We start from the raw sequence: 18,221 nt of genomic DNA, 5'->3' as shown, positions 1-18,221 counted from the left end.
ATACTGATGCTTTTAATTAATACGTATGATGAACTTGTTGTTCTTTTTAACGAAACAGAAGATCTCATCCAAAATACAAATATATTGAATGATGTCAAATTATAGTTCAATAACTATCAATCCAAATTTGCACCGGGAAGAAATCGTACACATGAGGAGATCTTCTCTAAGGGGAGACATCGTATACATAAGGAAAGAAATCACACATGGGAGGAAATTTTCCTTAAGGGAAGAAATCACACAACAGAGGTAATATTCCCTAAGTGGAACATCATATACTTCCATATTATTGTTTTCAGCTACAGAATACGTGAAAAGAATGTTAAACATCAGGTATTGAAAACCATAATTGATAATCGTATTATTCATACGTTCAGCAAATTATTCTCCCGTTATCAAGTAACAACAAAAAATTGATGTATTCTGTAAAACATTTAGAGCGATGACGTTTCTTTCCGTTTTGGAGTGTTAAATAATCGCATGTAGTATACGAATTATTTCTATATCTATGTTTCTTCTGGTAAAAACAAATACATCATATCCTTACAAACACACTATTAAGTAAAAATACTCCTTATTTATTGTTGTCAGATTGCAAATGACCGAGAAGTTTTAAGCACTATTATTTGTATGAGCCATTAATTATACGAAATTGTACAACCTTTCAGCCTGACAATGATCGGCTAGAACTCAACCAGTTCTGCCAACAGTCATGCATATTCAGGGAAAATCCTTTTTTAAATGTAAGTTCTAATAATTTGAAACTGTAAAACATGTTGAAGATATGTATCAGAGTTTGTGAGAGTAATTAAATTTTGGATTACACTTAACTGGATTCTAAGTATATCAACAATGAAGCAATGGCTTATAAAAAAAAAAAAGAACACGTGATTTTTATCTTTTACAGCTTGCTTTGGTACTTATCAATAATCGACTAATTACCAACACAGTAATAAGATACATGAGTTGTGCATAATTATACATAAAACGACTTGTATAGTCACAATTCTTCTGTTTAAAACTATTTTTCCTTATCAGTTTTCCTGTAGACTGTCTACTCGAAACGCGTTTGATTAATTATGGAGCCATATAGCATGTTATGTAAATACAAGTTTAACTGAAATATGTTGAAATAAAAATGATTTTAATTTTAAAACAGTTATGAAAAATGGTAACCTCAATCGAATTGATTAAAGAAAACAAGAACACAACGAAAGGTTTACGTTTTATAATAGTTATAATAAAAGGTATCTTGAGCGTTTGTCAACTTTAACTAATAATAGCTCAATTATTGAGCCTTGTAACTCATGGAAGTGGAAGAATGTGTTCGCAGCATTACACGGCTTCCAAAATATCGTGAGTAGGTCTCATTTAAGAATTACCATTTATCAGCTAGTGCTGTGACATGCCCTGGGGACAAATCTCAATGTATGCTCTCTGGATACAGTGGTTAAAAGTGAAAAGATGTTATCCATTTTCCTTGTACATTTTATCATGTTTGATAACTGCACAACGGTCGCTTGTGCAAGCTTTCAAGTGGCATAAACAGAGAGCACGTGTGACAGATAGTTCCCAATCACCAACGTCCGGGTTTAATTCCCATCCTCCATTGTTCTTATCCTGTTACCAATCAGTAGTAATACCCTTCTGAAGAACTATTTGTCTTGTGACGACACGCCCTCTCTCGACTTTGAGTCAAGTCAATCTGGTGAAACCTTGGTGACGAATGATGATAAACAACATCACTTCCTACTTTGCTCGTACCCACCCAAACTTTTCACTGCGATTATTTTCATACATTAATAATGCGTGTTCACGACCTTCCCTTTACAAATATTTCTTACCTCCCATTCTGTTCGCCCTTCCCCCATTTCGTCGCATCTCATCAGTTTTTGCAATTTGCCGAACACGAATCTAAGAGCTTTTTAAAGTTTAAACGCAGAATAAGGCCTATCGTTAATTTTGAGGGCGCAACCACACGCGAGGGCGATAACTGTCCCAGGAGTGGGCACTATAAAACGATATAGGATGATTAAGTAGCATTAGAGCAACGTGTGATAAAACAGGAGATTTTGAGTTTCGTTTCAAAGCAAAATATTTCAAAGTACAAGGTATCGACACAAGCCATGCCTACTTGAATATTAGTCAATAATGGCAAAAATGTTTCATAATGGAAGACATCAGTACACCAAACCCTAGAAGGTGCTATTTTATCAGATGAACTGCCCTATAAAAACGTCAGTAGAGTGCTTAGGTCCCTCTGTTTTTTTACTTTTTGTTTGCATGCCAAAAGTATTGAAAGGAAAATAATATACATTTAAACGTTTCTTGACAGAATACCTTGCAGGATTTTTTTCAATGGTTTGGTAGTTAAGGCATTCAACTCGCAACCTGCAGATCGTATGTTCGTATCCCGTTACCGGAAATGCTCATCTATTCAGCCGTAGGGGGTATTATAATGTTCCCACTTGATGTCGGTAACGAGCAGGTCAAGAGTCGGCGTTGGATTGTGTTGACCAGTTGCATTTTCTCTAGTCTATCGAGTTTGTTTGCTGTTGTTTCTTTGTAGCAAAGCTACATCGGACTATTTGTTTTGTCCGCCGAGAAAAATCAAAACCCTGATTTTAGCATTGTTAATAATGAAGATTTACTGTTGTCCCACAGGGGGACACTACAGTTTCACAGTTATGGACAGCTAGAGTATATAGCTATCAAGTATCTTTGTAAAAAATTAAAACCAAACAAACAGCTAGTTATTATATACTACACGAATGGAAATCTAAAATACTGTTCGTCAAATTACACTTACGTTCAATTTTAGTAAAAAACAACAACAACAAGTAAAGACTAGAGCCCGAACGTGACTTAGTTGTAAATCCAGACTTTAAATCTAAGGATTCACAGTTCGTGAACTGTTGCCGTATAAACGTGCTTCGCACTTTGGAGACGAGGATGCACTGTAAGAGTGACAGTCATACTTGACTGTTTGATCAAACAAGAGCTGAAAATAAGTGTTATTGACTAATTGTTTTCCTCAAGTCAATCAGCTTAAAGTCAGCTATAAGCTGGTAGTTGGACTAATAATGGGATTAACCATAACATTATAACGCATACACGGCTGAAAGAACGAGAACATTCGAGGGCAGGATTCAAATTTGCGACTCTCAGATTATCAGTCAAGTGTCCTAAACACCAGGACATGCCGAGTTACCAGAAGAACTGAAGTCCAGATCAATAACGTATAGATGTAACTCCACCGTTCGAAAGTAACGAAATATCATCATATCGATAAAAACAGTACAACATTAGCAAGGCAACGTAGATGTCTGTGCCAAATGACAGATTAAATATATATCTCTGCTCAGCTCACTACAGGGAATCGAACTTCTGATTTTAAGATTGAAATTCTGTAAACTTAACGCTGATTAGACATAGGGCAGCTTTTAACGAAATAAAAACTACTACTATTTATATGTAACACAAGCAGTGTAAGACAAGAGGGAAGGCAATTGTCATCACCACCCACCGCTAACGTTTGGGCTACTCTTTTACCAACGAATAGTGAGACTGACCGTCACATTATAACGCCCCCACGGCTGAAAGGGCGAGTATGTTTAGCGTGACGAGAACTCAAACACGCAACCCTCGGATTAAGAGTCGAGTGCCTTAACCACCTGGCCATGTCGGGCCTACCAGGAAAGGAATTTTGCAAAGAAATAAAAACTAAATCACTTTTATATCATTATCATAAAGTGTCAAAATTGACGTTAAGAACTATAATAAGTCCTCCGGTGGTATAGCTGTAAGTCTACGGATTTACAACGCTAAAACCAGGAGTTCGATTCCCGTCGGTGGACTCAACAGATAGCCCGATGTCGCTTTGCAGTAAGAAAACACACACACACGAACCATAATAACAAAAAATGACAATTTTATTAGCGTAAATTTCAGACAATTTGTATATCCCTCAAGTATATTCTGAGTTTAAACTATCTGCATAGTTCAATCGTTACTTTCTAAATCATGTTAGGCGTACTCTAACTCCTCCACTCGTGAATAGTGATGTCTATCTGCATAGTTCAATCGTTACTTTCTAAATCATGTTAGGCGTACTCTAACTCCTCCACTCGTGAATAGTGATGTAAGATATATACATACAAACATATAATTGTTCAATACTGTCTTATTTGGGGCTTTCTATTACTCATTTTAGGCTTAACATGTCACAATAATTTTAATTTAGTTTTTTCGGTAAAAGAATTACTACCATCAAGTGAAGTTGATATTATTTACAAAATAATTATGAAACTGTTGAAGAATCACATATTGAAGCATATAGACACTTTAACACTATAGATGTAGGTCAAATCAAATATAAACCAAAAACATGAAAATAAATTACCTTTTGAGCAACAAACACTTCATATGTACAACACAATCCAACCACGGTAATCCCTTGTTCTTTACACAGCGTGGCTAGAGTCATTAGAAAAATACTCTCCAAAAGTAGCGACCATTCTGTGAAGAAAAAAGCAGAATTTTGGCTACAAAAGATACAGAATAGTATTTTGTAACGTTATTTTCTATGAATTGTTTGAAGTACATTTTTTTTCAAAATGGCGGCAATTCTTTAAAACATTGCAGCAGTATGACTTTAATAATTCCTTTCTTTATTTTAATTAATTTTTGAGTTCCGAGTGAAAAAACATTTTCTGACAACATATGTAAAGACATCAGTATTGTTATATAGAAAAAGGAAGTGCTGATAACATCCACCTTCAGAAAGAAATGAAAAGAACAGACTGCACCATATGTAAACTACATATTAAAGTGTATAAACTACACCTGAAGGTAATTCCAAACATTTATATGTCACTAGTTTCATGTTGTGAGGAAACATGACTATTTTTGTGTGTATCCGATATTCTACTCGCCCGACAAACAATAACAAACAAACTATATTTAAAAACAAAAGGGCCCGGCGTGGCCAAGTGTGTTAAGGCGTTTGACTCGTAATCCGAGAGTCGCGAGTTCGAATTCCTGTCGCACCAAACATGCTCGTCCTTTCAGCCGTGGGGGCGTTATAATGTGACGATCAATCTCACTATTCGTTGATAAAAGAGTAGCCCAAGAGTTGGCGGTGGGTGGTGATGACTAGCTGCCTTCCCTCTAGTCTTACACTGCTAAATTGGGGACGGCTAGCGCAGATAGCCCTCAAGTAGCTTTGCGCGAAATTCAATAAAAACAGCATTTTATATACAGTAACGGAAATAGTTATAAAAACACACAAGCTGTTCGCATACATGAGTCATAAACAACTAGTAATATCAATTAGACATTGATCTTATCGATGTCACAAAACGTTATCGCGGAAAACAAAGTGAATAGGTTGTACAACGCACTAGCATTTTGTTTATAAGTTCTTTCCTTTATATAAACAACGCAATACACCCTTCCAGCTTTCCATACAGTTTACTGATGAATGATTGTAGAATATCGTTCCAAATAATTTATGTTATTACCCACAATTCAGGCAAGTTGTTTCATTGCCTTTCACCCTAACCAATTCAAGTGTAGACTTCAGGAATGTTCATTTAGGAATCTTGCGCTGTCCAAGCCGTGGTTAAAAGAGTTCCATTAGCCTATTTACCGTCAAGATACTGTTTCAGCACATTTCTTGTGCGTTTGTGATCATTGTATTTCTGGAAGATGTATCGACCTTCTAATGAGTTATATTTCTGAGAGGTTGGCATGACGGATCAAAATAAATATGTCAAAAGTCACGATCCCATCATTTCTGGGTATATCACTTACACCAATAATTGAAATGTAGTCCCACACTTTATGTTGGTCTCCTCCCTCATCATGCCTTATGTAGATGTTATATACCATTTTTCTTTCGCTGTCGATCAACATTTCGCTGATTGTTACCAAAACAATTCATACTTGGATTTTCATGTAAAGAGCACACAGCTTCTCTCATTCACTGTTTATAATTCTACACCTATTTCAACCTTTTGGTTTTGTTGCCTCTTCTCAGCAGTGGCCCTAGAACAGTTGTTCGTTTATTGTGACTATTTGTGCTGATTCTCGAGATAACATTCATGCTTACAGGGTTTGGCTACTTTATGAGCAATTATTTACCTTTCCAGAATTTGACCTGAACTGTGCTACACATGCTAATTAGATTGACCACCTGGTGTATCAAGTGATCCTTTCAGCACCGTAAATGACTGAGACAAGCAATTTACTACCAATCTAATAACTATGGGGAAAGACAAAGATATTGTAATGTTCAGCAAGGGGACACTAGCCAAAACAGTTTCATTAGTAGGCTACTCCAAGACATCGGTCATTCGAGTTTATCAGCAACGTGAAAAGCTAGATAAAATGTAATGGGGAAGCCAAAACTCAGTGACAGAAACAGTAGAAAAATATTGTTTTACAGGGTGGTAAAAGTCCAACCTTCGTCAAACAATACAACTGGTGACAGACCTTCAATGCACTGCAACCCATATCCATCTCAATTTGTACCTTGTAAAGAGCATTGCAACAAATGGACTATAGCAGTTGGAAAAAGTTGCCTAAAAGGACCGATGAAATGTATTGTAGTCTACAGAATCACGCTTTTCCCTTTTTTCGTATAGGTAGAAGAAGACAGATTTGGGAAGGAAAGCTACAAGAATGACTCATCCCTCATGTATGGTCTCAATGGTTCAGGTTTTTGGTGGTAAAGTCGAAGTTTAGGCCATATTTCCTTGGAATACCTAGAGCAATTTGTTTTCTATAGAAGGCAGAATTAATACGACGGCTTACTTCTGCATAATTGTTTTATTGTGCCCTGATGGAGACAGCTACTTCCAAGACTACAATGCTCTCATGTACCCTGATGAAAGTAGCTATTTTCAAGACTACAATTCTCTCATATACTCTGATGGAGATAGCTACTTCCAGTGCTCTTGTGTGCCATTACGAAGAAAGCTAGTTTCCAAACTGCAATGCTCTCATGTGCACTGATGAGAACAGCTACTTCCAAGACGATAATGCTCTCATCTATCCTGATGGAGATGGGTACTTCCAGTGCTCACGCGTCCCTTCATGGAGACAGCTAGTTTCAAGACTATAATGTTCTCGTATACCCTGATGGATTAAACTATTTTTGGAATACTAAGTTTATTTATTATAATATACATGTTATTTACGAGGTTTAGTAATGTCAATTCATTTTATATAGTAATTGTTTAACAATAGATACATTATATTCTTATGAGATTTAGCAAATATTTGCTAAGGTGAATGTTTTTGTGCTAAAAAAGTGAATAGCGTGTTACACAGCTTCTGAATGGATGTCAATAAATTAAACTACAATTACATGACATAATGAAAACTTATCATGATTTTTGGGGTTTTATTCTGATAATGAGTTGTATGATTTAAAGGCTCAAAGAAAGAAGATTATACTATAATATGTATTTACAAGATATTTTAAATCTTTTCTTACTCCTAGATATATAACAATAGAGTTGATAAGAGCGTATATTTTCATATACTGTAAAGCAGGAATATAACTCAATTTTCTGGTAAGCTAATACCAGTGTGACAGGCCTACTTTTATATACTTATTTTAATATCAATGTTGGTTTCAATTAAACATATAGAAATGTATGTAACTTATACTATTAAATTGGTATTGCGAAATTTCCAGATATTATCCAAATTTTTATAATATTCTCGAGTGTAAGAATCAACAACGTACTGTGTGTGTATATAAATACCAGTGATTACCAGTATTGTTGCCAACTGAAGTTTCGAGAACCTCGCGTAACATTTATAAATCGACGCGCCAAGAGATAGCATAGCATATATTGTTGTTTTGATACAGTTAGTACACTATGAACCTTGGAAGCTATAACTGTGTTTAACGCTTATTAATCACGAAACTACAGATATTTGACCAAGAATGTTTATAGATTTCGAACATTACAAACCGTTTAACTTCAGCGGATTAACATAGGAACATTAGAATTTTTACAAAGACATCGTATAACTTCAGCTGTGAAAACTCACATGTGACTAGTGAAGAGCTAGCTAGCTCCCGGTTATGGGAATTGTGCCTGTATCAACTCAAAATCAATTTGCTCGTTATGAGCCCGCGATAAGATATCAAGGAAGATCTGGATCGGATAAAAGACTCAATACTGTTTGTAAGTTTGTAAAACTTTTGAATATAAATCATTATTTTTAATAACCGTTATTTTAAATTGTATTACTGTTTGCGTATTAAAATATATTTGTGTTTAGAAAAAAAAAACATGTGTGTCAATCTTTTTGGTAAATATCGCAAATTTGATAGATTCCGACGCTTAATGCCCCCCAATGGCTCAGCGGTATGTATGCGGACTTACAACGTTAAAAACCGGGTTTCGATACCAGTGGTAGGCAGAGCACAGATAATCCATTGAATAGCTTTGTGCTTAATTCAAAAAACAACAACCGACGTTTAATTAACTTCCAAATCCTAATTATAACTTAACTCAGTTTCAGACTATTTCAAACTGTGATACGTAACATAGTAAACTGGATGCTCATCCGGGATCAATTTTCACACTTTAGCACCAGTGATCGTGACATGCGCGTAGTAAAACCTACAACAATCATTTAAAGCTAAATGATATCTTCTTCAGACATTTTTATCCTTCTGGGAGGTCGTTCATTGGTAAAAGACTCACTCAGCCTGAATTTTACAAAAAAAAAAAAAAAAAATGCAAAAAGGGGGAATGCAACATAGTTTCTCTTACTGATCTGATATTATGGAATGCTGAACAAACAGGACCGTAACTGTAAAAGACCAGACTCTATCGCTGACATTTATTTAGTTATTCTATCAAATATATCTTTAAACGTCAAGTATAAACAAGGTTAGTTCCAAGATAAAGAGGAAAACTCTGAGAAAAAACAATAATTCTCAAGGTAAGTGAGCGTAACAGTACTATCGATGATGCTATACCCTTTTCTTAAACAAACAACAACCCTGGAATATCAACTTACCCGTGTTTCTCTCTTTACCCGTCATGCATTTGGTATATGCGATGAAAGCGAGAAGAAAAAGTACCGATGATAATGTTTCTGCTCGTCCTACAACGCCCGTCACCTGACAAATACACACGAAACAACAAATATGAAACATGTATATTCGATTGCATGTATGTTTAGAACCAGTATATAAAAGGTACCGACAGTAATGTTTTTGCTCGTCCTATAACATAAGTTTTAGAATGTCATATGCGAAACATGATTTTTGTTTGTTTGATTCGGACATTGGCGCTGAGCTAGCTAACAGTTATCTGTATTAGACAGCAGTAATTTTGAACCGATAGATTAGAGAGAAGGCAGCTGGTCAAAAGCACCCACTGCCAATTCTTGGGCTATTTTAATCTAATAGTGGGATTTGACTGTCACTCTTATAATTCACTTATGACCCTTTAGTGCGAAACGTAATTTTGTAAGAACATAACGTGAACTACGACATAAAGATTCACAGTTCTAGAGGCTAATCACGAGGCCACGTCCAGTCCACGTTTATATTAGTTATATTTGTACACTTTTATTATGTTAACTCTCTATACAACAGTTGATAATAGTAATAGTGATAATAATAATATCATTTGACTTTCAGGAAATGTTTACTGACAAATGAAGTGTACTGAGACAGTAACTGATCGTGTGCTGAACCCACAAGAGAAATTGCGCAAATCAACTGTCAAGTAACAGCTGTCTCAAACATATGTAAAACAGTTATTTAATATTAAATCTCAGGAAATTAAACGCTTCAAAGGTCTTCCACAGCCAACGTTAGCCTCTCGAAAACAGTTTAATATATCTTAATTTATTTTAAGTCACTTCTCGACAATGTTAGAAGCTATTTACAGTATATTTCGTTGCTAATTTAACGAGAAGAGGGATAATGCTATGCTGTCAAAATTAGTCACTAAAATAAATTAACACGGAAGAACCAACTTTGGTCATTTCTTCCAAAACATTCTATCTTACTATTGCTGCTTTAAAATGGTTCAGTAGGTTAACCGAGTGTCGTTAATTTAAATATATTCGTATATCTTAATCATTTTTTTCAATTACATACTTTATGATAAATTAACTGCATATAGCTAGATGACAGCCAACTTTCATTGTACTGAGATACATATTTTTGGAACTGTATGGACATTTTTATCAGACAGTGGTAAGTTTAGAGACTTACAACGTTAAATTCGGCGTTCGATTCCGTGAAGCGTACAAAGAATATAGCCCACCGTGGCTTTGGTCTAAAACAAACCACTTGTTTTTATTGGAGATCTTTAACACTAAAAATCACCTAAATAAGTTTCAGAATTCTTTAAAATTGCACCCAAATTTTTGGAGGCATTGAAAAATCGGAAGGAAATTTAGATGGGTTATTAAAGAGAAAAACTAAAACTAACACTTACTGCTTCTGTATGGATAGGGTGAACGGCAAAAAATACAGCGGCAACCAAGCTTGCCAACTCTGGTAGAATCATACGACACACTCTATAGGGAAGAAAGCACAAAGTTATTTTAACCATAAGAAAATATAAAATAAAAACAGATGAGTCAAAGAAGTTAGACCCGCACAGCAAATTTCATTTTAAGAACTAAAATACAAACTGTTCCTTCTTCATAATATTTGACATGCAGAATTACATTTGAAGTAGAAAACATACAAAGATAGATTATGTATATATCTATATATACATATTGTAACGGATCTACTATCAGGTATCTACTTTAATACCGAGTTTGTTTTAGCTAAATATAGCTGATAATAATTAAGAAAAGAATGTAACTTATATTGTTAACTGTATACTGCAAAAGTCTCACGTATTCTCTAAATTTGCAAAAGGTTCTTGAGCACACTAATCAACAATGTGCTATGTGTGTATTTAAAATAGTCGTGATTGCCAGTACTGTTGGCAACTGAACTTTTGAGAACCTCACCTAAAAGTTTATAAATCGATACGCAGAGAGACAGTTTATGTATTTGTGTGTATGTGTATATATATATATATATATTGTTGGTTTGCTTTGGTTAGAATACTATAAACCTCTAAAGCTATAACTGTGATAAACGCTTATTATTTGGGAAACTATAGATATCGGATCAGAAACGTTCATGGATTTCGAACATTATAAGCCGGTTAACTTCAGAGAATTAACTTCGGACGATAGTATTTCTATGAGGGCATGAGATATCTTCGTCGGAGAAAAGTAAGCTTGTAAACAGTGTGAGGTCAACAATGAAGCAAAGTACTTCGCTCATTACAAACCATTGATAAAATAATCAGTTCCAGACCAGATAGAAGGCTAAATATTGTTTGTAAGTTTGTAATCTTTTGTATATAAATCATTATTTGTAACCATTACTATATATTATATTGTTGTTTGTACATTAAACCATATTTGTGTTGTGAAAATTGTGTGTATCAATCTTGTTGGCAAATATCATAAATGCGATACACATATTGACATTCAATTAACTTCTACATTCAAATTGAAATTTCAGACTATATGAAATTGGAGTATACGTAACTTAATAAATTGGAAATTTGTCCAAGACAAATTATGATACCTAACAATATAGATATTAGTGAAATTAAATAATTACATCCAAATTAAGATAAATGAATAAACAAAATCATGAGGAAGGACTGTGTTAAAAACAGCTAATCTCAACCCCAGATTAATTATATTATAACCATAAATTTTTAAGCCATAAACCAAACACATTAACATGAAACAAAATACGCTGCATATATTTAAAAAGAATCCTAGAATACAAACTACAATGTGGGATTATAAAATGTATCCTAGGTTTTGGAGGTGACTAGAAAAGTAGGACCCACATTGCGGTGGGGACACACCGTCTATCAGTCTTAACCTTCAGTTCGCTAATCTCACATAAGAAAATTAGAAATTAAGAGAGCGAGATGTGGGTGCCCAAGCCCTCAATATCCCACATCTATATCACCCTGCAGACAGTTGTGGAAAGGTGACTACTCTCACAAGTTAAAATAAGAAAAAGAAAAAGATAAATATAAAAAGATGAAAAATAAAAAATGGAAACAAAATAAATTAAAATAAGGTACTACCATTTGAGGGTAAGTAAGATAAAACTTACCTCTTGAAGATAGCATTCTTGCCCCCAATATGGTAGAGACATTAATTAACACGACATAACTAAAGTGATAGTTTACTGTGACTGCCGTGCTTTTATACGCATAAAGTAGTGCCAAGTTGTGAGATGACTTTATTTTTAGCTAAAAATAATTTTTAATATAATTTCTCTGATTTTACTTTCTTCGTATTTATTTAATACATTTTTGTATTTATTACAGAATAGCTTAATAATTTTATCTAAAATTTCTTTATTAAATCTATTAACTACCAATTTTTGTATCAGTATATAAATTGTCGAAAGTTAAAGAGAACATAAAGGTTCATGTTACGTCAATGAAAGTTGCGATAGAAATACTATGCAGTCAACATTAAAACACAAACGTAATAGTTTTATGGAAAATAATACAGTGTATTTATCCAACACAATTTATATCGAAATAATGAAACACTTTGTGCTGGATAACAAAAACAATAATCAGAAAATGGCCGGCTTTTCTCTAGAAAATTAAACATGAAATTTGCTATCAGGTTAATTTTATATATAAACACAAATGCAATATACAATTAACCCACAAAACCTATCATCTGAAAAAAATAACAATGTATTTTACTTTACAGACAGCAGAAATGAAATAATAAATGTTATTTAAAAACAGTTTGAATAAATGTTCTCCTTTATCAACCAGTAAATGTTTTATCCAGTACTATTTTTCAGTAGTTAAAAAATAAGGCTTTTCATAATTTTTGTAATACTTAAAATTTCCAGAAATGTTCACTTAACTGGCAGTAACAAAGTACTTTGCAGCCATACAAATTCCAGTACTGTTTTCATTCACTGCATGGAAAGAGATAAATCGTTTGGCCATCCAAGTGGAACAAACAAAGCGAACATTTAATAGCCAAGTGTATTATCATTCGTTCGTCAACCATAGAACACAAGTTTTTTGCTTTCTTTCACAGAACATTTTAACACATACAAAATTTCTTCTCATTTTTTTCAATATTCTCAGAAAATGCGGCGAAACATTGCGTTGTTAAACGCTGTATGCTGACGAAGCAACAAAACCATGGGCCTAATATTAGTAATAAAAACAACACTAAACTGCATCATTTTTTGTATCACACGCCTATAACTTAAAATCCGTAACAATCAAATGAAGAGGAATTTAGAGAAACCAACAAAACATCTATCTACAAGCTATAGTGATTTTTATCACAAATGTTAAGCCTAATGTAACTCGACATTTTCACGCGCTAACACTGACGAACGGTAAACTTCTTACTATCCAAAACAAATTTGATTTTTTAATACAGGTATCTCAATATTAAAAAAAAAAAGATATTTAGGTTGTGTTTTAAGCACCTACCTGAGATAGAAAATGCAAACTATGACGTGGAGTCCAACGTTCACAAAATGAAATCCTATAGGGTTAAGCTCATGCATGGCGTAATTAAGCCTGAACGTAAGCACACATAAAGGTCTGTACGACTTATGGCTATGTTCCTAAAGAAAAAGAAAAATCATAACTATATAATAAACATAAATATTGTTGCATAAACGTACAAAAAGTTAATATAATGATTATTTGATTTTGACTTTCGTGTGTGTTTCCTTATAGTAAAGCCACATTGGGCTATCTTATAAGTCTACCGAAGGGATTTGAACCCATGATTTTAGCGCTGTAAATCCGTAGACATACAGCTGTACCAGCGGGAGGTTTGAATTCGACAAGTTGAAAACTGACTTGATTAAGTACAATAAACTTATTTGTAACACCGCAGTTAGCAGCAGTTCTATACGGTTTTTAGGAAATGACATCTGTTAACAAACATTGAAACTTTTCATGCCATTAGCAATAATGCCATGAGCAAGTAATCTTGAGAAAGGTTAGTTTATTTATTTATTTTAAATTTCTCACAAAGCTACACGAGAGCTATCTGTGTAAGATTAGAGGGAAGACATCACCACCCACTGCCAACTCTTGGGCTACTCTTTTATCAAAGAATAGTGGGATTGATTGTCACATTATAACGCCTCCATGAAAGGACGAGCATGTTTGGTGTGACAGGGATTCGACCCCACGACCCTCAGATTACGAGTTGAGTGCCTTAACCACCTGGCCATGCCCGGCCCCTTGAGAAAAGATAAACTCCTGTAGGAGCAGAGGATGGGGTCTTGTAAATTCTTATTTGCAATCTACTAACCAAAAGTGGCGCTTTTAACAGCCAACAGGACCTCATTTTAATGAAATAGTTTCTAAGGGAAACAAATTGGCGTTTAAAGAAGATAAAAAACTATGAAATATTGCAGATATAAAATGCAGATAAGAAAATATTTTTATCTGGTGGATTACAACCCAAAAGTTGCAGGAATATTGTTCACGCAATGTGACGTTTAGTGTATGTGAATTTTGGAGTAACTTAGGCATGGAGAAATGTTCCCAGTTACTTCAAGAGTCACTGTTTTCAAATAGTTTCTTTATCTGTTTTAAACTCATAACAGTGGAAATATACTCTACATAAATCATATCCTGGCATTTTCTCACAGATGTACAAATAACCATATGTTTACACGCTACTGCTTAATAAATATTATACTACAACTAAAAAAAAGAAATCTCTGACGAGTTACCCTCCTTGAGCAAATGATTAAAAAATGTAAATACACATTTGCCACTTACAATCCTCTAATCCTGATTTATATCAAGTTTCTGTGGTGTAAACAAAGATGAGAAATACGATAGTTTGTATGATGGGCAAACAATCTGCATCACAAAAAATAAAACAAGGTTTGTAAGGACATCCTCCTAAGAAATTCATAGACAACACCCTAATAAAATAATTTGAGTTAGAGTTAAATAATTAAATAATAATGACGTGATGCTTTTAAGATATATATTGTTTCTCAGTGTTATCCTACCTAAATTAACCAAATCCTTAATTATTACTAAAATCATATAAATTTCATATGGAATTAATAGCTTTGTCGTTTCCAAAGTTTCAATTCAAATCATATAGATTGTTAACTGAATACCAATAATTAAATATATATTTATATAATTTTATTAGCAAATTAGTTAACTTAACAAGTTAAATAATTTGTTGAATATTTTTGAGGAACTTTCTTTTGAAAGAGATAAAAAAATTCTGGAAATGTGATACATACAGTGAGAGGGAAAGAGGAAATCTTTAAATGCACGACACAATACGAATGGAAATCCAAAAATCAAACAAAAGTTGTGCGAGTTGTGAATTACGAATCAAACATCTTCAACGCGATAGAGAATCTCGCATCCTATGAATAAATAATGGTGAGACATGGAAAATTCATAAATAACTGAACATAATTTATCAAGAAGATAGAATTGTTTCTAGAAAAGGTCCTAGATTCTTCTACCTTATGACAAAGAAAAGAATCCGTAAAAAATATGTAGAATTCTTGAAAATCTTCTGCAAAGGTGATAAACCACACGAGATATGAATCACAATATATAAAACTTGTTTTAGCTGAATCCACAGATACAAATGAAACTAATAAAATATCTGAACAAAGATGGATAATTCCTGAAAAAAATAGGAGTCAAGTGTGTGTTTTATTTACTTGTGTTTACCCATGTTCTATACTTGTATTTTGTTTTTATGGCAAAGACACTAAAATTATTTGCCCCCGTCCCTCTAGCTTTGAACTACTAATTAGAAAGAAGTTAGCTAGTCAGTGGCACCTACCAACCATCATTCACACTAAGAAGCTCAGTGATACTCTTATAACGTACCCACAAATTTATACTTTCTGATATTGAACGGATTTGAACCTAGATGGTCAGCTCGGAACTAATGGAATCATATGTTAAGTCAGAGACTCTAACGTGTAAGTAAATTTATCTTTTACGTTTTAGTGGTGTAAGTGGAAATTATAATTTTTCCTTCTCACCTGTTTTTTCTCAATTCTTTCAGGAGCTATCAGTATCCTCACACATGAAAAACTGTGTTGCCTTTAAGGCATTTTTTAACATGCATAATTAAGGTGGGAGTGGGGAGGCGAATTTTTCTCTCTCTCTACACCCCTATTTAATATGCAGTGACATCTGCACACAGAACATATTTTGTGACTGGCAAGACTTATTAGTTATTATTAGTTACTTAGCTAGTCACCAAGTGTATTTTTCTTCATAAAACATAACAATGTTAAGCAGTCACTTTGAAAAACAGAAAACCCATAGTAAAGAACTGACTAATGACCAAACATGCTATATTGAATAACTTGAAAAAGGTAAAGAAAGTCAACACACATACACACACGCGCCCTGTTATTTTAACTTTTAGCCAAGGGTAGATAATTGCAGGATAACAAGAAATTTGGGTTTCGGTTTAATGCACTTAAAACCTAATGAAAATTTGTAATATTTTCCATTCGCACTAGATGCATACAAATTTAATATATAGCACCTAATAAGGCGCGGGATGGCCAGGTGGTTAGGGCACTCGACTCGTAATCTTAGGGCCGTGAGTTCGAATCCCTGTCACACCAAACATGCTCGTCCTTTCAGCCCTTGGGGCGTTATAAAGTAACGGCCAATCCTACTATTGTTGGTAAAAGAGTAGTCCAAGCGTTGGTGATGGGTGTTGATTACTAGCTTCCTTTCTTCTAGTCTTATACTACTACATTCAGGGCAGCTAGCACAGGCAGCCCTCGTGTAGCTTCACATAAAATAAAAAAAAGACAAAAAACAATGGAACCTAACAATTTTTCTGAAACAAAATAAACAGGGAAGGTCCGATGTGATATCTAGTTCTGTTGTTCACATTTTCGATGAAATAAGTTACCAGTTAATAGCATAAATATGCGTCTCTATTATACCTTAAACTGAACTGATTATACTGAATATGTACACCGATAGAGGAATTTCAGAGAAAAAATTAAAGTAACAAGTTTAGTTCAAACACTTTCATGCAAAATAAAAATAAAAACGCACATGATGAAAACAAGATGAAAAACAGAAATCAAACTGAACATTAGTTTTGTGAATCTGTTCGTCAAGTTTCTTGTACCGTCGGCAAGCGACAGCAAAAAAGTAACAAAAACGGCCATTCTTAGCAAATGGTTTACCTAAACACAGGTTTGAAATCTCACGTCATTTAACTCCATAATTACTGGTTGGGCCACACAGAACCCACAAACTTTCCAAACATGTCTCTCTAAATTATTTATGTGTATAATGTTTTGTGCGTCATACAAAAAATGCAAGAAAGGAAGAACATGCGGAGATTTCAAGTTCTATTACAGAGGGAGGAGTTATTAACTAGTACAGTGGGAGGAGTCATTAATTAGAAGAATGGGAGGAGTTATTAATTAGAAGAGTGGGAGGAGTTATTAACTAGTACAGGGGAGGATTAGTAATTAGTGCAGTGGAAGGAGTTATTAACTATTACAGCGTGAGGAGTTGTTAACTATTACAGTGAGAAGAATTATTAACTAGTACAGCGTGAGGAGTTGTTAACTATTACAGTGAGAAAAATTATTAACTAGTACAGAGCGAGGAGTTATTAATTAGCACAGTGTGAGGAGTTATTAGCTATTACAGTGGGAGGTGTTATTACTAGTACAGAGCGAGGAGTTATTAATTAATACAGTGGGAGGAGTTATGTAAAGGAGAACTGCGAATGTTGGAAACATAAAACACCATAATCATAGTATTAACAAAAGAAGTTTGAAGATCACGTGGGCATTCCTAAAAGAAGACCGCCATAATTCTAGGTATATAAAGGCTGAAAGTGTTCTCTTTAATTATTTTTAATTTTCCTTCAATTAGATATGAACGCTTATTACGTAGATCCAAATTTCATGAAATGGTAAAAGCTGTACGGATCTAAGGGAAGGAACTTGCTGATTGGTACGTATTTTGTATGTTTTTATAGCTTCGTTTTTATTTCAATGATATTATTGGTTACATTGTTCAAACAATATTTGAATATTATTCCTTTTACCATTATTAATCTTACTGTTATAAATATATTATTTAACTGTTAGC

At 34.0% G+C, this 18,221-nt stretch overlaps 1 protein-coding gene across 3 annotated transcripts in view; it reads right to left on the bottom strand.

Annotated features, from left to right (window-relative positions):
* The window catches only part of LOC143243923 (protein O-mannosyl-transferase Tmtc3-like), a 217,728-nt gene that overhangs the window by 55,960 nt on the left and 143,547 nt on the right, over nt 1-18,221 (bottom strand). For all 3 annotated transcript variants that reach the window (XM_076487720.1, XM_076487721.1, XM_076487719.1), the window contains exons 3-6: nt 13,560-13,696; nt 10,485-10,566; nt 9,049-9,151; nt 4,403-4,518 (exon numbers count right to left, since the gene is read on the bottom strand). In XM_076487720.1, the coding sequence (XP_076343835.1) occupies nt 4,403-4,518; nt 9,049-9,151; nt 10,485-10,566; nt 13,560-13,696 (438 nt within the window). The remainder of the gene's footprint in view (nt 1-4,402; nt 4,519-9,048; nt 9,152-10,484; nt 10,567-13,559; nt 13,697-18,221) is intronic.

Source organism: Tachypleus tridentatus, chromosome 2 (assembly GCF_004210375.1).
Source record: "Tachypleus tridentatus isolate NWPU-2018 chromosome 2, ASM421037v1, whole genome shotgun sequence".
In the NCBI taxonomy this organism is placed as follows: Eukaryota; Metazoa; Arthropoda; class Merostomata; order Xiphosura; family Limulidae; genus Tachypleus; species Tachypleus tridentatus.
The sequence above is the reverse complement of the archived record's forward strand: the minus strand, read 5'-3'. Positions and strand labels throughout refer to the sequence as shown.